Below are 22015 nucleotides of genomic sequence, written 5' to 3'. Positions count from 1 at the left end.
GCCGAGATCCAGAGGCTGCTCGGCCCGAGCTGGCGTGAGTCAGAAAGAGGCTGTAACAGAGACGGGTAGAGAGTGGGAGGAGGGAGATCAGACAGAGGAGGAGAATGAGGTGTATCTGTTGTGATAGTGATAGTCTCACAATGTCTCCTGTCATCATCTTCTTTAAATAAGGAACGGCAGATCTGCCGCAGTGCAGGTGTATAATTGAAAAAGGGTTTTTTTTAGGACACACTTAGTTTGTTCACACATGACTTCCTCTATTGGCAACTTGTAGGAACTGCACCACATATCAAATATGTATCCTGTGCACAACCCCCAGACTGCACATTTACTCGTAAAACTCCTGAGATGTAGTTGTTGAATGCTTGGTAGTAAATTAAGTTCTGACATTTTTACAGGGTGTGTAAATATACATAAAGCCTAGAATTAATCTACAATAGCCCAATGTCATGGCGTAGCATATCAGCAAACATTTAACCAAATAAATCATTGAAAATATGTTGAACAGATGATAATGGAAGCGGGGCGCGACTTCAGGGCTCTTTTAAACCATTTCTTGGAGGCATAAATAACCAAAATAATTGAGTTCCTCTGCATTGACAGTAAAAACAACACAAAGGGGGAGAAGAAGAAAGGGTAACCACGCTAAGTTAGCTTGCCCAGTTTACATTCCACATTTAAGTTTGCAATACTAACCAAATTGGCGACACTAGCCAACAGCTGTGGAGACAAGACGGTTAATAGCATTCCAACGACGTGATGAAAAAATTTGCTGGGTACAGGCGTGTTTAGTTATTTTTTACTCACAGATGAAAATAGCATTTGTTTGGGTTTATTTTTAGCCAGATTCACACGCATTTGGTACAATAAATTCATAATTGGTTCTGGGAATTTTATGGAATTTGTTAACTTAAATAAAAAATATTAAATACCTTTAAAGGTACTATGTGAAATTTTCAGAAACTCTACCAGTGGCTGTTGGTAACAATGCATACTTGTTTAATGACATAAACAAGATTGAACACTATTAACCTAATAATGGTGAAACAAGGTCGCCCATAAATTTGGAATAATTTTGTTTTCAGACACAATCTTCTGTTACTTGTGATTTCACATTCATTGTGATACGTTTGGAAGCGATTGATTAATAAAGTTTTGAGAAGATATACACTTAATCTGTCAAGAATAAATCACATTGTCACAATCATTTCATGGAAAGAGGTGAAAAATATTTTATTCCAACTTTATGAGCGACCGTGTCGAATACTGTAAAATAAAGTCAGTACAGTCATACGTATTTAGAATTAAGTTGCTATCTGCAGCACTGGCTCCATGACACTAACTAGCTTTCCGTTTGCAAATTACTTTGTGAGCTACCAACTCCTGATCGATGCAGCACAGCAAAGTTACAGGTAGCTGGCTAATCTTAGCGTAGCTTACAATTAGCCATTTGGCTGCCCCTACCATGCATCTTTCTTGGCAAGTAGAACACAAAGTTAGTTATACACCTTTACTTTGTACTGTTACATCATTTATTGTTGTTTATCATGATGCAGAAGGTAGTATTATTGATCACGTTAGCTGCTGAACAAGTTTAGCAAGCCCGCCAACTAACATTTCTAATGAAATCGTATTTTGCTAGCAAAAGATGAGGGAGCAATTAAGCTAGTATTGCACCTGTGTATTCCACAGGTGGCTAAAGTCTTTAAGTTGTTACAGTTTCTTATTATTTCATCATAGTGATCCCGATTCCCCCCCCCCTTTCAGTGACAAACATCACCAGTAAAACAGAGGATTAAAGTTCCATTAGTTGCTAATTTACATTGCAGCGCACATAGAGAGTCCGGAGGCTAATGGTGCGTTCAAGGTATACACAAATGTCAGAATTTTGTTGTTCCAAGCTCCAAGTTCCGACTTTCAGTGTAAATTAAACACACCATAAGGCGTTAATAATAATAATAATAATAATAATAATAATAAATTTTATTTATAAAGCACTTTTCATGCAGAAATCTCAAAGTGCTACAGAAACCAGAAACAAGAAAGAGAAAACTCATTAAAAACAGCAGTAGATAAAAAAGACACAGGTAATAAAGGTGGGGTTACGGTAAGAACGTGTTAGACCCACCTTCAAAATAAAAGCAAACACATGTAGCTTTCAAAACAAGAGCACATGGATGTGCAGAGCACACCACAGAATTTGCACAAAAAAAACTGTCAAAATATGAAGCCTTAAATAAAAAAAAGAAGAACCCTTATTGTCCTTTACAGTAATTCATTTAAATATGCAATGATTAAGATTGAATAGTGGCATTAGAAAGTGCGAGAGGCCACAAAATTTAGGCTTTTAGGGCAAAAATGTTCTGCGGTAATGAAAGAGAGATGTTTTTTGGTCCTTCATTGAGTCAGCTTCAAGTCAGTAAATTTGTTTGGCTGCACTGGGAATTTCATATACAAACTTCTTTTTATTTATGTAAATATGTTGGTTTTTGTTTACACTACAGTTCATTTAAAAATGTTAAAATAAAATGGCTATGGCGTGGAATGGAAAAATAACTCATGGAGTTAAAATCATTTGCTGACAGCTTCGTCCCCCCCTGCTGCTGTCCTACACTTACACTAAAAAAACTGCAATTCATCGGCTGCAGAGAGATTATTTCTGCCTCTGAAGATTTCTGCAGCCATATTGAGCGCTGGCTGTCAGCAGCTTATGTCTGATCCCCCTCCGCTTCCTGCTGTTTAGCTCCTGTGTAACACTGACTGACCAGCAACATGCAGTAAGGAAACACACCAACACACTCGGGCTGCTTTATACAGGCAATAAGCAGTTAGAGCACCAACGTGAGACAATCCAGAATTAGGATCGTGGTTGACGACTTTTGATAACGTTTTGATAATAAAATAAAATAAAATGAAAAAAAAAATAGGTTGCAAATACATTATTGTGTTTGTGTGTGCGTACATATATGATAATGTCTCGTCCATTTAACCCTTTGATGCACAACATTGGTAAAAAATGACCCACATTCATTCCCCATGTTATTTAATGCTGCTGTGTGTTTCTGTGCTCCATCTTTTGATATGAACTCATGTTATGATTGAATATTCCAAGTATTCTTTAAATATCTTGTTTTTGATAACAACAGATCATTATTTCCATTTTGCCTCTCATACTTTATGAAGAAAAAACGTTTTTGTATTATTACATAGCTAACTACTTGGCTAAGTAGCTTGCTAAGCTAACTACATATCCAAGAAGTTAGCTAAGTAGTTAGCTTAACACGCTACTTAGCAAAATACTTAGCCAAGAAGTTAGTTAAGTAGTTAGCTTAGTAAGCTACTTAGCTAAATACTTAGCCAAGACGTAAGCTAAGTAGTTAGCCTAGCAAGCAACTTAGCAAAGAAGTTAGCTAAGTAGTTAGCTTAGCAAACTACTTAGCTAAAAAATGGATATGGGTAATTTTTGACCCATGTTGTGCATTAGAAGAGTAGTGACACAAAAAGGGATTTTATTAAAATAATAATAAAGGAAAACATAAAATTAGGATGTATGATGATCAAAAACAAACTAATTGAGGAAAACCTGGAATACTGAATGATGAAAATAATTTATTGCAAAGATATAGAACATAAAAACTCTGTCGGGTCACTTTAGACCATGTTGTGCATCAAAGGGTTAACGTGTAAAATAGAAACTTGTAAGGTTCTTTGCAATACCTTATTAGCTGCATTAGCAGAATACAATAAATGTTAGAATAGTGACGTTACTCATCATGCTAATGATAATCATAACTGATTTTAGCAGGAGGGAGAAGACTGTTTATTGTTTTTGACACTTCAGCTTTTTTCTCGTGGCTATTTTAACTCTGATCATTCGGTGCCTTGGGTTCAAGCAGCAAAACACGACACGTCAAAAGACCGACATGTCAAAAATGATCATAGGTGTTATTACAGTTTTAATATTTTTAGTCGACAAATGGGTAGTTTACACTCTCACCGAGGGTCCAGGTGTGGTATTTTATGTACATTTCTTCCAGTACATGTTTGTTCGGAGAATTTTATTTTTCATAATGTGGAGTTCAAGTGGAGATAAAGAAAGTGAGTCAAAGAGTGTTTGAAATGGAGTTGTTTTATGCAGCTCTTGCAGAAGGCTTCAGATTTTTTTTGTATAAAATTTCTTGCCTTTTTAAAAAAAAAAATTTGTATGCTCAGTTGTTTAATTTATTTTAAATGTTTCATTTCGAATGTTACACTGTAAAAGGAATCTGGGCTTCGACATTTTTTAATGGGAGGGGGGGTTCATGTCATCTTTGGGTGACACTTGCTTTTTTCTACTTGACGACTGGCTTTTATTTTGGCGAGCCTGATGATCTTCGACAGTATATAGAAATATATTCATCAGGTTTATTAAAGTTTTAGTTTACATAGAGGCTGTTGAAAAGACATTTCCCTAAGAAAAGAGCTTTTTTTTTCCTCTGATGAAAATGTTTTTTGCATTAGGTCAGGTTTATAAACTTCCATTTGCATGTCCAGTTACCTTGTTTGGTTTGCTGGATTCACACTTTATTATTCGTACACAATGTGTTGAATTGTGTCTGCTGTACAGTAGAGTGTGTGTGTTCACATAGTATTCTATGTTTTAAAGTCCTAAAGTTTCATTATTCTGTGCAAAAAAACAAACATCTGTCAGGCAGCTGTGGATAGAAAAATACTTTAATCTGATGCTGGAGTTTTTTTTCCCCTCTCTGCTGTCCATAAAGCCTCAGTGTCTGTATACATACAACAATGTGACACATGCATTGTAACGCCTCAGATGAACCTGTACAGGCTTCAAGAAATGCTGTTTTCATTTCACTGTTCTTCACCTGATCAACATACATTTTCAACAATGTGAAAGGTGATTTTTTCTTTGTTTTTTTGTGTTTTTTGTTTTTTTAATGTAAATGAATGTCACCATTCTCAACAAAAAATAAATCTTTGTCCTTTGGTTTAAAATGCAGATTTGAAAATCTTGTTTTTAAGGCAATCATGACACAATTATGATGACCTCACATGCCAGTACTGGTCTGAAACAAAACATCTGGTTATACAGTCAACAGCTGCTGCAGTAGTTACCACTTAAACCGTTAAAACGGTTAATCTAAGGTTAAAATGTGGAGCCGTTCAGATGTGAATCTGTGGTCAGAAGCAATTTTACTAATAGCTCCCATAATAATTTGCTTAAATACACAAAAAAATCCCCACTGAAACACATTAAAACCATTATTTTGTAACCAACAATTACAGCATAACATCATGCATTCTATGATTTCAGACTTTCAATCCAGAGCTCTGGCTTCAAAACTAGTTAAATTTTTTATCCACACGATTGAGACAATTTTTTTATGTTCAAATACATGCTATTTCCTGGTTTCCACTAGTGTTATTGTTGCTGTATTTCACTGTGACAAAAAAAATACACTCCTAGCATTAAGTAGATAGTAAATAATAGCATTTTTGAGTTTTTTTCTAAAATAACAATGACACTATTTAAACAAACAGGCATTAACATTATGCAAACAAAAAAGATTTAACTCAGTTAATCCAGTTTTCAATCCAGACCTCTGGCTTCAAAACTGTTTGAGACAGAAGTCTAATTTTTTTTGTTCATTTACTTGAATTCATCAAGGATTTTCTGTTGATAACATAGAGTGAGTAACTGATATCCAAATGGTCATTTTAAGGGTAAAGTATTCCTTTAATTGTACTTTTTGTTTGATAAATTAAGGCTACTAATACTACTAACTACTAATACTAATATCTATTAGGGTTGTCAAAAGTATCGATGCTAAACGTTGTATCCGGATACAATACTCATTTTCAAAAGTATCGAGTATCTGAAGCTTGTTATCATAGTTGCAGTTTCTTTTTGCACAACTGTTTTTTATTATAAATATTTAACCTGTGGTTCTGTTAATTTTTACATGTTGCATTTTTCTTGTTAATATAAAAATATTTCTGTTAAATGTATCCATGTGGTATCGAAAATGGTATCGAGTATCGAATATTTTCTTGAGTATCGGTATCGAGTTGAACATTTTAGTATCGTGACAACCCTAATATCTATAGAATTGAAACATATCTAATATTTTTTAGGTAAATTGTGTTGAGTTCAGTTGTATCTTGCCCTCACTGTAAGGTTAGGTTAAGTAAGGTACTTATACAATCAGTGAATGTGACAATATGCAGGAGAAATTTCCATGTGTACGATAGCCTCAGTTTGGCTTCACGTGTTCAAATAATTTTCACATCTCTGCTCGTACTTCTACAGTCCTTTGTGCCTCTAACTGACTACTACATGTAGTAACATCAGGTGTGTACTACAGGAATGTACTGAGCGTGTTGTCCACGGTGCCCAGGTGCAGATACTCAGGCAGCTCGCTCTCAGACTCCACCCCTGACTCCTGGTCATTGTCGTCCTCTGTGCTTTGACTCGAGAGCGTCTTCTTCCTGCGGACGGATCCTCGAGAGATCCGCTCCAAACACGTCAGGACCATGTGGGCGAGGTCCTGCTGCAGCCGCTGGAAGTTCTCACTGGAAAAAGGTGGGAGAGTACGTGATCAGAGGTACAGCAGAATGACAAACACATGTCTTATGCTGGGTTTACATTGCATCGCACATAGAGAGTCTTGTTTCTTGTTTCTATGACGACGTTAACAAAAAGAAAGGCAGCTGCTACCGGACCGTTTATTATCCGCCGCGTTGTTGTTACCGGAAGAAGTGGAAATGTTATGTAATGTAATTTTGTGTCTTTTTTTGGTAATTTTGTGTCTTTTTCTAATAATTTTGTCTTTTTTAGTAATCTTGTGTATTTTTTGGGTCATTTTTTGTCTTTTTTTGGTAATTTTGTGAAATTTTTTTTGTAATTTTGTGTATTTTTTGGTTATTTTGTGTCTTTTTTTAAGTAATTAAGTTTTTTTCTGTCATTTGTGTCTTTTTATTAATTTTGTGTCTTTTTTTGGTAATTATGTGTCTTTTTCTAATAATTTTGTGTCTTTTTTAGTAATGTGTATTTTTTGGGTAATTTTGTGTATTTTTTTAGTAATTTTGTGTATTTTTTTAGTAATTTTGTGTATATTTTTTTGGTCATTTTGTGTCTTTTTTAAGTAATTAAGTTTTTTCTGTCATTTTGTGTCTTTTTTAAGTAATTTAGGCTTTTTTTCTGTCATTTTGTGTCTTTTTTTTGGTCATTTTGATACTGCTCCAAACACGTCAGGATCATGTGGGCAAGGTCCTGCTGCAGCTGCTGGAAGTTCTCACTGGACAGGTAGAACAGTACGTGATCAGAGGTACAGCAGAATGACAAACACGTCTTATGCTGGGTTTACATTGCAGCGCACATAGAGAGTCCGGCGGCTAATGGTGCATTCAAAATCTACAAGAATGTCAGAATTTTTGATGTTGTTCCGAGCTCCAAGTTCCGACTTTCAGTGTTAATATAACACACCATAAGGCGTATTGGTAAGAACGTGTTAGACCCGCCTTAAAAATAAATCAAACACATGTAGCTTTCAAAATAAGAGCACATGGATAGAAGAACCCTTATTATCCTTTACAATAATTCATTAAAATATGCAATGATTAAGATGGAATAGTGGCATTAGAATGTGCGAGAGGCACCAAATTTAGGCTTTTAGGGCAAAAATGTTCTCTGGGGGAGCATGCCCACGGACCCCCCTACTCTGTTTGAGGAGTGGAAAAATAACTCATTGAGTTGTAGTCATTTGCTGACATCGTCCCCCCAGTTCAAAAATCCCATCTGCGCCCCTGTATACTCTCCTATATATATATATATATATATATATATATATATATCCACTGAGTTTGAGAGGTGTGTATACCTGCGTATACCCTCCACTACACCACTGCATCGATATATTCCAGCAAAAGAAAACAAAAGCAGCTCAAAGCTCTATAGACATGGTTAGTAGTGAAGACATGTTTGAGAGGTGGAGGGTTTGCTCACGTTGTGGGTGGAGTCGGGAGGTCGTAGTCTTCACCCGTCTCACCTGTCAACCAGTAGGTTGTCTCTGTGCCTTTACCCTGAGAAAAGACACATTTACAACATTTGGAGTCAGCAAAGTCTGCACACATCCAGATTAAAGTGGCAAATCTACAAGAAAGAAAATTGCAGATTTAAGAGATTTAAAGTGGAAAATCTGTGCAAAGTCACAGATTTACGAGAAAAAAAGTGAAGAAGGCAACTTTTTTCTCGCAGATTCACCACTTTAAATCTCATGAATCTGCACATTATTTCTCGTAGATTTGCCACTTTAATCTCGTCAACTTTTTTACCATTAATTTGAGATTTTTTGGTCACAAATTTGTAACTTTTTTATAGTTAATTTGAGATTTTTTTGGTCATAAATTTGAGATTTTTTGGGTCATAAATTTGAGATTTTTTGGGTCATAAATTTGAGATTTTTTTCTGACAAATTTGTAACTTTTTTCCTCAAAATACATATTCTATATACATATTACACATTCTGGCAGTATGTAATATCCTCCAATATTCTCTAGGGTTTAAATTTGGAATTTGCAAGTATTTCAATGAGTGCCCTATTAAGGGTTAAAAGGCTTAACTTTGTTTGACAGCTTTTTTTAAATGTTGCGAAGAGGCCCGTCTTTACCTTCAGATATGTTTCTCCTCTGATCTCATACTCAAACTTGCAGTCCGTCCTCTGCAGGATATTTATAGTGGGATGACTGACGTGGATCCGCAGGGCTGCAGGATATAAAAAGATAAAAACAGCAGGCGTCTGTTTTTTACCAAAGCTTTGCTGTGGTAAGTTTATTTCATTAGGTTGATTGGTATCTTCTGTAATTGTAGTTACAGGAGTAATGGGAAGGGCATAACTGGAGCGTACTGGTAGGCAGAATTAATGTCAGCAAACATCAGTTTGCTCATGAAAAGTCTCTTGTATGTTCTTATTGTTCTACTCACGGTGTCCTGTAGACTCCATACGAGACGCTGTGTTGACTGTGTCTCCAAATAAACAATATCTGGGCATCTTTATCCCCACCACACCTGCTGCACAGGAACCTGCACACACAAATATTCAGTCAGGTTTCCTTCATTACAACTGTTTACAGCAGGGACGGGCAATTAATTTCCCCAAGGGGCCACACGACCAATAACACGAAGGTTACAGGGGCCGGAGCAAAACTCTGAACTAAATACTGCTTAATATTAATTTAATCGCTTTATAGAATACAGTAAATTATCTGGTTTACAGCAGTAAAAAGTAGTAAATACTCCAATCACTTTTCCATTAATTTTATTTTAAACACAACTGTATATGTCCTTTAGCAAGGTTCCTATTGGTGTTTTTATATTATATAGCTTGTTTTTCCATGTTTGTACATTTTCTAGGTGTTTTACAATGTTGTGATGCTTTTATTTTGAAAAGGCATCTTTTCAAAATAAAAGCATCACAACATTGTAAAACACCTAAAAAACTTAATAACTGCTAACTGATAAGACTGATAAGTTAATATGGAGTAAATCAAATGTAGCAGTAAAAAGTAGTAAATACTCCAATCACTATATGACTTTTCCATTTATTTTAACACAACTGTAAATGACCTTTTAGCAAGGTTCATATTGGTGTTTATTGTATTATATAGCTTGTTTTTCATGTTTTCTAGCTGCTGTGATACAATATTGTGATGCTTTTATTTTGAAAGTTGCCGTCCAGTGTGAAACGGATGCTTTAATTTTGAAAGGTAGCGACAGGAAATAACAGGTGGAACGGTTAAATGAAAAACGAACGGTAAATAATAACGAGTGCGTCATAATTCGTATACATGCATACATCATTTATATAAAGTATCAAAAAGGTTTCATATTCATATTGGTGTTTTTATATTATATTTCTTGTTTTTCATGTTTGTACATTTTCTAGGTGTTTTACAATGTTGTGATGCTTTTATTTTGAAAAGATGCCGTCCAGTTTGAAACGGGTGCCTTAATTTTGAAAGGTAGTTACAGGAAATAACTGTTACTGTGGACTGTTAATGTGGAGTAAATCAAACATAGCAGTAAAAAGTAGTAAATACTTTAGTATATACTATTTCATTTAACCGTTCCACATGTTATTTTCCTTTCACTACCTTTCAAAATTAAAGCACCCGTTTCACACTGGACGGCATCTTTTCAAAAATAAAAGCATCACAACATTGTAAAACACCTAGAAAACTTAATAACTGTTAACTGATAAGACTGTTAATGTGGAGTAAATCAAAAATAGCAGTAAAAAGTAGTAAATACTCCAATCACTATATCACTTTAACATTTATTTTAAACACTTCTTATTGTCTTTTTGTATTATATCGCTGGTTTTTCATGTTTGTAAGTTTTCTAGGTGTTTTACAATGTTGTGATGATTTTATTTTGAAAAGGTGCCGTCCAGTGTGAAACGGGTGCTTTAATTTTGAAAGGTAGTGACAGGAAATAACAGGTGGAAAGGTTAAATGAAATAGTATATACTAAAGTATGTACTACTTTTTACTGCTAAATTTGATTTACTCCACATTAACAGTCCACAGTAACAGTTATTTCCTGTAACTACCTTTCAAAATTAAAGCACCTGTTTCACACTGGAGGGCACCTTTTCAAAATAAAAGCATCACAACATTGTAAAACACCTAAAAAATTTACAAACATGAAAAACAAGCTATATAATACAAAAACACCAATAGGAACCTTGCTGAAGGTCACTTATAGTTGTGTTTAAAATAAAATAATTGGAAAAGTGATATAGTGATTGAAGTATTTACTACTTTTTACTGCTATATTTGATTTACTCCGCATTAACAGTCTTATTGTAACATGTATTCTTATCAGTAGCAGCTCAAAAACAGATAATTTACTGTATTTTATAAAGCGATTAAATTAATATTGAGCAGAATTTAGTTCAGAGTTTTGGTCCGGCCCCTGCAGCCTTCGTGGTATTGGTCATGTGGCCCCTTGCATAATGAATTTCCCACCCCTGGTGTTTGGGGTCTACCTGAGTGAACACCGATGCGTATCCACACGGGGATGCCCGGCAGGTGTCGGAGCTGGAAGGTGCCCATGAACGCCAGGATGTCCAGCGCCATGCGGCAGATATCCACTGCATGTCTGTTCCCATTTCTCTTCGGAAGCCCGGAGGCCACCATGTAGGCATCGCCAATCGTCTCCACCTGAGAGTAGATGGAAGAAATGATGACGTCTGTGGCGTCTATCAGTCAGTCCGTTTGTCTATAGCAAGGGTCTCAAACTCAAATTACCTGGTCGCCACTGGAGGCAGTATCAAAATGACCAAAAAAAGACACAAAATTACTAAAAAAAGAAAAAAAATGACCAAAAAGATAAAAAATTACTAAAGAAAAAGACAAAATGACTATAAAAAACTAAATTACTTTTAAAAAAAGACACAAAATGACCAAAAAAGACACAAAATGACAGAAAAAACACTAAATTACTTTAGAAAAACACACAAAATGACCAAACAACACACAAAATGACAAAAAAAGACACAAAATTATTAAAAAAGACAAAATTATTTAAAAAAAGACAAAATTATTTTAAAAAAGACACAAAATTATCCAAAAAAGACACAAAATTACTAAAAAAAAGACACAATTATTAAAAAAAAGACACAAAAATATTTTAAAAAAAGACACAAAATTACCAAAAAAAGGCCACAAAATTACCAAAAAAAGTAATTAAAGGGACCTTCCACACACAACACGGTAAAGTGCCATTCATATAAAACTCACATTAAACTTTCATATCAAGGTGGGGGCCACAAAATATCGTCAAGAGGGCCGCAATTGGCCCGCGGGCCGCTAGTTTGAGACCCATGCTCTATAGCTAATGTCACCCTTGTGAGTACCTTGTATACGTCGTGGTGGTCAACAATGCGGTCGTAGCCCTTGTAGATGTCGTTGAGCATGTCGACCACCTCCATCGGCGTGCTGTACTGGCACAGCGTGGTGAAGCCCACGATGTCACTGAAGTAGATCGTCACTTCCTCGTACAGCTCCGGCTCCACCACGCCCGTCTCCTTCAGGCTCTTCACCACCGGGCTGCACAGACAAACAAAGAGGAAAACAGGATGATCTATATCTCCAGTTATATCGGCTAAACCACTTCTGTGGTTTAAAATGTATTTATTATTATTATATTCAGGGTTCGTACACTTTTTCAGTGGTCAAATTCAAGCACTTTTCAGGGACTTTCAAGGTCAATTTTCAAGCTTTTCCAGTACCTTTCAACGGTTGTAAATGTCATGTTTTAGATGAGTACTTCGAAACTAAAAGGGGTAATTTCACTTAACCATACCACCAGCAATTGTATTACACTTTAAACAACTAAAAATAGTTTGCTAATCTCATAAAACATACTGGTATGAGAATCCAAGGGCTAGGAATTTAGAATTTCAAGCATTTTCAAGCACTTAATCCAAAATCCAAGCACTTTTCAAACCTTGAAATTCAACATTAAAATCGAAGCATTTTCAAGGATTTTAAGCACCCATACGAACCCTGAATATCAGGGGTCTCAAACTTAAATTACCTTGGGGCCGCTGGAGGCAGTATCAAAATGACCAAAAAAAGACACAAAATTACTAAAAAATGACAGAAAAAAAATTAATTACTTTAAAAAGTCACAAAATTATTTTAAAAAGACACAAAATGACAGAAAAAAGACACAAAATTATTTTAAAAAGACACATGACCAAAAAAGACACAAAATTACTAAAGAATGACAGAAAAAAATTAATTACTTCAAAAAGTTACAAAATGACCAAATAAAAGACACAAAATGACCCAAAAAACACAGATTTACCAAAAAAGACACAAAATGACCCAAAAAAGACACAAAATTATTTTAAAAAGACACAAAATAACCAAAAAAGACCCAAAATGACCAAAAAAAGACAAAAAAGGACACAAAATGACACAAAAAAGACACAAAATGACCAAAAACAACACAAAATGACAGAAAAAAAACTAAATTACTTAAAAAAGAAACAAAATGACCAAAAAAGACACAGAATTGCCAAAAAAGACACAAAATTACTAAAAAAAGACCCAAAATGACCCAAAATGACCCAAAAATGACCAAAAAAAAAGAAACACAAAATTATTTTAAAAAGACACAAAATAACAAAAAAAAAAACAGAATTACTAAAAAAGACACAAAATGACCCAAAAAAAGACAAAATTATTAAAAAAAGGACACACAATTATTAAAAAAAGACCCAAAATTACCCAAAAAAGTAATGAAAGGGACCTTCCACACATAACACGGTTCATATAAAACTCACATTAAACTTTCATATCAAGGTGGGGGCCACAAAATATCGTCACGATGGCCGTAATTGGCCCGTGGGCCGCTAGTTTGAGACCCCAGCTGTATATAATCAGTGTTGCTAAGGCCAGTATGAGTATGATGTGATGCTAACTGACCCTGGCAGCAGCATGTAGTTGAGGCAGTCGGCTCGGTCCCTCTCAGCCTTGTAGAGGGCCGTCCTCTCCTCCACCAGGTGCTCCAGGTTCCTGGAGTACATCTGCAGCCGGCGGATCATGTTGTCCATGTAGCTCTCATTGTCCTGGTTATGGATTTTACTAAGAGACAACAGGAGAAAAGGAATATGAAATCAATTCCTCAGAGGTTCTTTACATGATTGGCAACAAGATCCCATGACAGTGAGCGCATCGTTTACCTGATGATTTTCCCCAGAGTGTTTTCTACCCTCTTAAAGTCCGGCCTCTTTTCTGGATCCTCGTCCCAGCAGCTTTTTATCAACATGTACACCTAGGAGACGGAGGACACGAGGACTTAACTCCATGGAGTCTTATAAGGCTATTTTGTCCATTTTTGAATGCTTTTCATGTCTTTTCGTGTCTTTGTAAGTCATTTTGTGTCTTTTTTGGTCATTTGTGTCTTTTTTGTGTCTTTTTTTGGTAATTTTGTGTCTGTTGTTGTGTCTTTTTTAGTTATTTTGTGTCTTTTTTTGGTCTGCTTTGTTTTTACGTCTGGATGTGATGAAGAAGAAATGCTCCGGTGCTTTTCGTGGACTCCAGAGGGTTAAAGACACATCAAATACGGCAATCGCTGATAAAGTTGGCACCAAGGTTATAAAATCTGTGCATTATTCATTCTTTCCATTTTCAATTGGCAATCAAAAATCTAATAATGAAAAATTGACTGGTTATTTTGTTATTTGTTTTTTATTATAACACAAATTTTTTAATAATAAGATTTTAATAAAATGAATTTAATTGGTCGGGTTTACGTGACCCGGAAGTTTGACTGCGGCCAATAGTTTTGGATTTTTCATTAGTTTTAGTTTTAATTTCGTTGTGATTTTTTGTTTTCAAATTCAGTTAGTTTTAATTCCTTTTTAGAGTGAGTTTGCTAGTTTTAATTCGTTTTTATTTTTTGGAAAATGCTTAGTTTTTAAGTTTAGTTTTTATTAGTTTTAGTGTTAGTTTGAGTTTTTTTGTAATGGGGTATTTGTTGGGTGCGAGATTTTAAAAAAAGTCACAATAAATGTTGCCTTTATTTCCTTTGTCTTATCCATCTCAGCCCCAATAACTTTATTATAGTTTATACAAGATTTCATACCAAACCAAAAAGGTTTACGTATGAAAAAAGAAGAAAAAAAGAAAAAAGACATTTTCACTATAATTTTAGTTAGTTTTGTAACCACAAAATAAAGTTTCAGTTAGATATTGGGGTTTTTTAAAAACTCGTTTTTATTTTTATTTCAGTTAACCAAAATCATTTTTCAATTCTAGTTTTCCTTATTTCATTAACTCACCTCTAACTCTTTCTCCGATGCCGCCTCAAAGTCGAGATCAGGTCTGAAGTAGGACATGATGACTTTGGCGAGCTTTTCTGTCAGGCAGACATTAATTCCCAACAAGGTTACTTATGATATTACTGTGTGTGTATCACAGCAGAGCTCAGCGTGTTACTGTTTGGGTTACATGTGTTAGTGTGTGTCACCTGCTCGGACGATGTAGCTCTCCGTGTAGAAGGTGTTCTTCCTCAGAACGATCTCGTGAGCGATGATGGCGAAGCTGTAGACGTCTCCTTTCTGAGAGGTGCCCTGCTTCCTCAGGTGCTCCGGAGCAGTCCACAAGTCTGAGAGGAGGAAGAGGAGAATGTGAGCACTGTATGTGCTTAAAACAAAGAAATGGACAGAAACTTTTATTTTGAAAAGGAGACTTTTATCTTTTTATCTTTGCTCATATCTTAATCAAGCAGATGTTTCCTGTAAAGAGACTGTGACTGTTGGTCAGATTTCTGAGTGTTTGTCAAAACATATGTATGTATATATGTCAGATATTTTAATACAACTTCAAATTAATACACAGCGATAGTTAATGAAAAACTAACAAAATAACGAAAACTACACTGTAAAACCCAACTTGTTGTTTCAAGTTAAATATTTGAGTGTCTATGCTGCAAAATAATTTTATGTCAAGACAACAAAGATAACAGAGTTAACTGAAATGAATCTTGCTATTTGACTCAATATTTTAAGTTAAAATGACTTTTTGCACAAATCTTGTTGTATTGAAAAGGAAAAAATAGTTATAATAACAAACAAGCAACATTGGGTTTTACAGTGCAGAATTGAAAAACTTTAACGTTAACTGAAATAAAAATAAAAACGAGAGTTTTAAAAAAAACGATAAATAACTGAAACTGTATTGTTTGGTTACAAAACTAACTGAAATTATAGTGAAAATGTCCTTCGTTTTATACGTAAACCTTTTTGGTTGATATGAAAACTATTTCATCTATCTGGTTTTATGACTTAATAAACTTATTGGGGCTGATATGGATAAGGCAAAGGAAATAAAGGCAACATTTATTGTGACTTTTTTTAATCTCGCACCCAACAAACACCCCATTACAAAAAAACTAAAACTAATAAAAACTAATCTAATACTAAGCATTTTCCAAAAAATAAAAATGAATTAAAACTAGCAAACTCACTCTTAAAACGAATTAAAACTAACTGAATCTGAAAACAAAAATTGACAATGAAATTAAAACTAAAACTAATGAAAAATCCAAAACTATTATAACCTTGGTGTAAACTCAGCAAGGACTAGGACTAGGACTAGGACTAGGACTAGGACTAGGAGTAGGACTAGGACTAGGAGTCGGACTAGGACGGTTCTTGTTTTACCTCTGCCGGGGCTCAGGAAGCTGTTGCAGCCAAAGTCTGTGATCTTCACCACCATGCGATTGTCCACCACACAGTTGGTGGACTTGAGGCGACCATGCACCTGGATGTGACTGTTGTGGAGATAGGACATACCCTGCACACAGTGTTTACACACCACAGGGTTTAATTAAAGGGGCAGAAAGTAATATGTAATCTTTACTGACCTCTAGTGGCAACAAGGGGGAACTGCTTCAACAGTTCCTCTTTCTTCTGGAGTAGTGCTGCATGCATGATGCTTTATTCTACTATTTCAGGAAGTATAATAATTGTAAGAATACATTTATAAGACATTAATTTAGATCAGGGGTGGGCAATTAATTTTCGCAAGGGGCCACATGACCAATACCATGAAGGTTGCAGGGGCCGGACCAAAACTCTGAACTAAATTCTTGCTCAATATTAATTTAATCGCTTTATAAAATACAGTAAATTATCTGGTTTTCAGCTGCTACTGATAGGAATACATGTTATGATAAGACTGTTAATGTGGAGTAAATCAAATATAGCAGTAAGAAGTGGTAAATACTTTAGTATATACTATTTCATTTAACCGTTCCACCTGTTATTTCCTGTCACTACCTTTCAAAATTAAAGTCCGTTTCACACTGGACGGCACCTTTTCAAAATTAAAGCATCACAACATTGTAAAACACCTAGAAAACTTACAAACATGAAAAACCAGCTAAATAAATAAGAAAATAAATACTCCAATAACTATATTACTTTTCCATTTATTTTAAAGACAACTGTAAATGTCTTTTAGTAAGGTTCCTATTGGTGTTTTTATATTATATAGCTTGTTTTTAATAATAAATCTGCTTAAGTCACACACTTGACATAGGTCATTATCTTAAAGGGGTAAAATCACATGATCTGATCAACTGAGGATGTAGGTGATTTTACCATAGGTGGCAATGAGGAGATGATTTAGGCAAAAAAACAACAAGAATTTTGACAAAAAATGACAGAGGCTATTATTTTAACAGTGTGACGATGAACACTTCAGAGTCACATGATGTGTTGTGAGTTTCTGTCTCACCTTGGCGATGTCGTACATGACGGAGATCTTGAACTCCCAGTCCATGAACGTCCCATCTGGGTACGAGACCTTGTCATTTAGCACATACTGGAAGAAGAAAGGAACAATAAATCTGATTAAATGATTGTATTATGAACAGATATCTGATCCTTTCTTGCTTTTAATGTACTGAGCTACTGATAGGGTTGTCAAAAGTATCGATACTCAAAAAAGTATATATTAGATATAGTTCAGATATCGATTTTATTTAGTTACTAAGTTACAATTAAGCCATTAAGGTTGAAAACCTTGATATGAGAAAAATAAAACAACACAAAATAATACAATTACTCAAGCTGCCTTGCATCAAATATACACACAAATATAAAATTACCATTAAACCTTTCATTAATTTTACTAAGCCAACAGTTATTACCCTAGTACTAATATCATGCCATGACATTAACTTAACATTAACATAAGAAAACAGCATTTAGAAATAGGGTTGTCAAAAGTATTGATACTCAAAAAAGTATCGATACTAAAACGTTGTATCCGGATACAATACTCATTTTCAAAAGTATCGAGTATCTGAAGCTTGTTATCATAGTTGCAGTTTCTTTTTGCACAACTGTTTTTTATTATAAACATTTAACTTGTGGTTCTGTTAATTTTTACATGTTGCATTTTTCTTGTTGATATAAAAATGTTTCTGTTAAATTTTGGGGTCTTTGTTTTTATCCTTGTGGTATCGAAAATGGTATCGAATATTTTCCTGAGTATCGGTATCGAGTTGAAAATTTTAGTATCGTGACAACCCTAGCTACTGATATTGTTTATTTGTCTCTAAAAGTAGTAGTTTAATACGCACAAACTGAGCTTCCTGAATGCACTTGAAGTGCACGTGAGCGTGACATACGTACCCTGAGCGACCCCCTCTCTCCGTACTCAAACACTCCAAACACGGCCTGGTCAAGCTTCACCGTGCCATAAAACTTAGTGAGGTTGTAATAGTCGATTTGCATGAGCTGCGGAGAAAAGAAGAAAAGAAGCTCTTTAAATGGCACGGAGCCATGTAGAACCTGATAATGTAATAAATTCCCGATAATGTAATAAAAATCTGCACTTGAGTCCATTGAAAATGTAATAAAACCTGATAATGTAATAACTTCCCAATAATGTAATACACTTTTTACCAATAATGTAATAAAGTATAACATTAATTGGAGGTTATTACATTATCAGGTTAGCCTTCATTTCACAAGTCCTGATAATGTAATAATTCCCCAATATTGTAATAATTTAACAGCAGACCACCCATTACTTGGGTTCTAGTGGTGATACTGTGTATCAACTCTAGCTCAAGAGCTCTAGCGCCACCAATAGGTCAAAGTTGAATGTTTATTAACTTTTGACCCGTTCATCCGTTTTTCACCAACGAGGTATCCATGACAACCGAATGCATTCAACAGCTTCTTGAAATCTAAAGGTGCTTGGTGTTATACTTTATTACATTATTGGTAAAAAAGTGTATTACATTATTGGGAAATGCACTTTATTACATTATCGGGAAGTTATTACATTATCAGGTTTTATTACATTTTCAATGGACTCAAGTGCAGATTTTTATTACATTATCGGGGTTGTTACATTATCGGGTTCTACAAGGCTAGCTTGGAAAATACTAAAAACAAAATGTCACACAAAACATCGACCTACTGCATTAAAGTCAATTGTCTGGGTCTCGTTAAAGTTCCCGTCTGAGTGCTCCAGCTCCTTCAGAATCACAATCTGAAAACATTGCAGCAAAGTTCAATCTACTTGTTCAGTGCATGTTGATTGATTTGAAAACCAATGTTGTGTCTTCTTATGTGTCTTCTCTTCCTACCTTCTTATCGTAGAGTGCACGGCGGATCTGGAATTTCATGGTTTTCCTTTTTTCTTTTTCCTCTTTTTCAATCTGGTGGGCGCAGACAGAGGACGAAGGAAGATACAGTGTGTAAGATACATCCCAAATTTTATGAAAAGCAGTGATTAAATCTAAAATAGGAAGCAACATCTCTGTACTCTTAGTGAGTGAGAAGATGAGGTTTAATGCTGAACCAGGATGTTTCTTTTAGACTGGTAATGTGGATGTAATGATGAAGTTTGTAAAGGCAAACAATAGACAACAACACCAGTCCAGTACATTCAGAAAATGACATCACTTTACTGTAATTCAGCCTTTAAAACCAGGAAAAGACAACATTTATGTGATATTACGATATCCAATACCTGAGATGATATTGAGTCTTATTTCACAATATTGATGTACTGTAATATTGATATACTTCCCAGCCGTAGGGAGAATTAGCTTTTTGTATGCACTGAAAAATTGTCATTTGATCAGGGGCGCAGATGGGATTTCTGAACTGGGGGGGACGAAGCTGTCAGCAAATGATTTCAACTCAATTAGTTATTTTTCCACTCCATGCCTTAACCCAAATATGTTTCATTTAAACATTTTTATGTACTGTAGTGTAAACAACAACCAACATATTAACATAAATAAAAATAAGTTTGTACATGAAATTCCCAGTGCAGCCAAACAAATTTACTGAATTTAAGCAGGACCCAAAAACATCTATACTCCTTTCATCACCCTGAACATACTGCTGGGTAATTTCTTGTCTGTCCAGTCTGTCAAGCCGTTAGAACCAGTGTTTCCCACAGGATTTTTTTTGTCAGAAATTTTTGCCCCAAAAGCCTAAATTTTGTGGCCTCTCGCACATTCTAATGCCACTATTCCATCTTAATCATTGCATATTTTAATGAATTATTGTAAAGGAGAATAAGGGTTCTGTTTTATTTAAAGCGTCATATTTTGAGAGTGGTCTTATAAATGATGCGGTGGATTCTGTTTAAACATCCATGTGCTCTTATTTTGAAAGCTACATGTGTTTGCTTTTATTTTGAAGGTGGGTCTAACACGTTCCTACCGTAACGCCTTATGATGTGTTCAATTTACACTGAAAGTCGGAACTTGCAGCTCGAAACAACGTAGAAAATTCTGACATTCGTGTAGACCTTGAACGCACCATTAGCCGTAGCACACAAACACCGGACTCTCTATGTGCTGCAATGTAAATAAGTCTAACTAATGGGCATTAATCCTCTGTTTTACCAGCGATGTTTGTCGCTGAAAGTGGGGGGGGCGGATCGGGATCACTATGAATCTTTGAATTGAAAATTAGATTCACCATAATGTAGGGATCAGAAGTTTGGAAAGTTCACTCTACATTTTTGAGGACATGACAAAGTTTTTTTTGTGTGTCTAACTGTACACAATCTGGGTGGGATGAGAGGAAATGCTGCACATTGCACCTTTAATGTGTGCTCTTAAACATTCATGTTCAAGAAGAAGAAAAACTTGAGCACTTTACAGGTCAGTAGGTAGAGAGTGTAATAATGAGAGCCTCCGTGCTGATTGACAGATTATTCACCTTCAGGTTGATGACGTTGAGTTGGCTGTTCTCCATCGGTGTGATGAGATCAGAGGCGATGTGGAACCAGCGCTTCCTGACCTGCCGGGATCTCCTGTTCTGTCTACACAGGAAGAAATGCTATTGTGAAATACAAAATGCAGCATAACACAGGGAGCCCAAGAAGTGCATTTTTATCATCTGCTCCTCCTCAGATCACTCTACCAGAGTGTCGTTTTTAGCAGTTTTAAAATGGGTCAGTCCCTCACCTGTAGAAAATGAAGGCGATGGTGGCCACGACAACCACTGTAACAGCTAACACAATGACAATGATGTCATGAGTTTCCAGGCCTGAAAGAGAGAGAGAACACAAAAAACACTGATGGATTTAACCCTCTATGGTACGGTGTTGCTCTCAAAACATACCTATTTTTGGCCTGTCAAATTTCTACAATGCATGTTTTTGAGTGATGCAATACTTTAAAAAAGAGGGAAGAGTATAGGGAACCAATAGCAATGCTTTAATTTGTCACATGACCTCCAGGCGGCCATATTGAAACACTTTTTTGCAGACTTTTCCAAAGGAAACAACTTTGCCATTTTGCGCCACAAAAAAATCACTCAAAACGTAATTTCCTGGCCCTTTTCCATCTGGAAAAAAAAATTCCTACTGATAGGTGAATAAACCTTCATTTTTGATAGTTTCATACACTTAAACTGTTCAAGTCATTCATTTCAATGGGTCGTTGGTTCAATGGTACAATGTTTCCTAGAGGCAACATTCAGACAAGAAACCGGTTAAAAAAGTTCCTTTTATAATGTTTTTAAATTTAAAATGTTATGTATTGTGCCCTGTTGAAGCTACTGAATCTTTTACACATGTTTATTAAATAAATAATGTTCAAATTAATTTTAAAAACTTTCTTTTTCACTTGTGCACCGTTATGGTACAATGTTGCGTACGGACAATATAACCCCAAAAACTTCCCAAAAAAAATGTATAAAATTTCTTCAGATTATGTTTATTTAGTCTCTTTTAAGACAAAAATACATTCATACATACATACATTTCCTAAACAAACTAAAAGACAACATAGATGCAGACATGAACCGTTAATTGTAGCTACATGTGTTCCATTTTATTTTATTGTTAGTAGCTGTCTGCCATGAACAGGTGAAAAAGCCTCTACAGGGAGTTTTGTCCCTGTATTGAGGTCTTAATACTGTTAAACTATAACTTTTTTTTAACATTTCCCACT

General features: G+C 35.2%; 1 protein-coding gene across 1 annotated transcript in view; it reads right to left on the bottom strand.

Moving 5' to 3' along the window:
- Window positions 1-4674: 4674 nt before the first annotated feature.
- Window positions 4675-22015, bottom strand: part of gucy2cb (guanylate cyclase 2Cb) — a 33485-nt gene continuing 16144 nt past the window's right edge. The window contains exons 11-27 of the mRNA XM_059323987.1: window positions 21026-21107; window positions 20778-20880; window positions 19184-19255; window positions 19015-19086; window positions 18219-18323; window positions 17317-17403; window positions 16239-16371; window positions 15044-15181; window positions 14856-14932; window positions 13755-13846; window positions 13498-13656; window positions 11919-12111; window positions 11049-11223; window positions 8984-9082; window positions 8670-8764; window positions 8006-8082; window positions 4675-6573 (exon numbers count right to left, since the gene is read on the bottom strand). Coding sequence (XP_059179970.1) covers window positions 6360-6573; window positions 8006-8082; window positions 8670-8764; window positions 8984-9082; window positions 11049-11223; window positions 11919-12111; window positions 13498-13656; window positions 13755-13846; window positions 14856-14932; window positions 15044-15181; window positions 16239-16371; window positions 17317-17403; window positions 18219-18323; window positions 19015-19086; window positions 19184-19255; window positions 20778-20880; window positions 21026-21107 — 1973 coding nt within the window. The 3' untranslated portion in view covers window positions 4675-6359. The remainder of the gene's footprint in view (window positions 6574-8005; window positions 8083-8669; window positions 8765-8983; window positions 9083-11048; window positions 11224-11918; window positions 12112-13497; window positions 13657-13754; window positions 13847-14855; window positions 14933-15043; window positions 15182-16238; window positions 16372-17316; window positions 17404-18218; window positions 18324-19014; window positions 19087-19183; window positions 19256-20777; window positions 20881-21025; window positions 21108-22015) is intronic.

The sequence above is a fragment of the Centropristis striata genome, chromosome 21 (genome assembly GCF_030273125.1).
Source record: "Centropristis striata isolate RG_2023a ecotype Rhode Island chromosome 21, C.striata_1.0, whole genome shotgun sequence".
Lineage (NCBI taxonomy): Eukaryota > Metazoa > Chordata > Actinopteri > Perciformes > Serranidae > Centropristis > Centropristis striata.
Note: the sequence above shows the minus strand (reverse complement) of the source record. Positions and strands in the feature narration are given on the sequence as shown.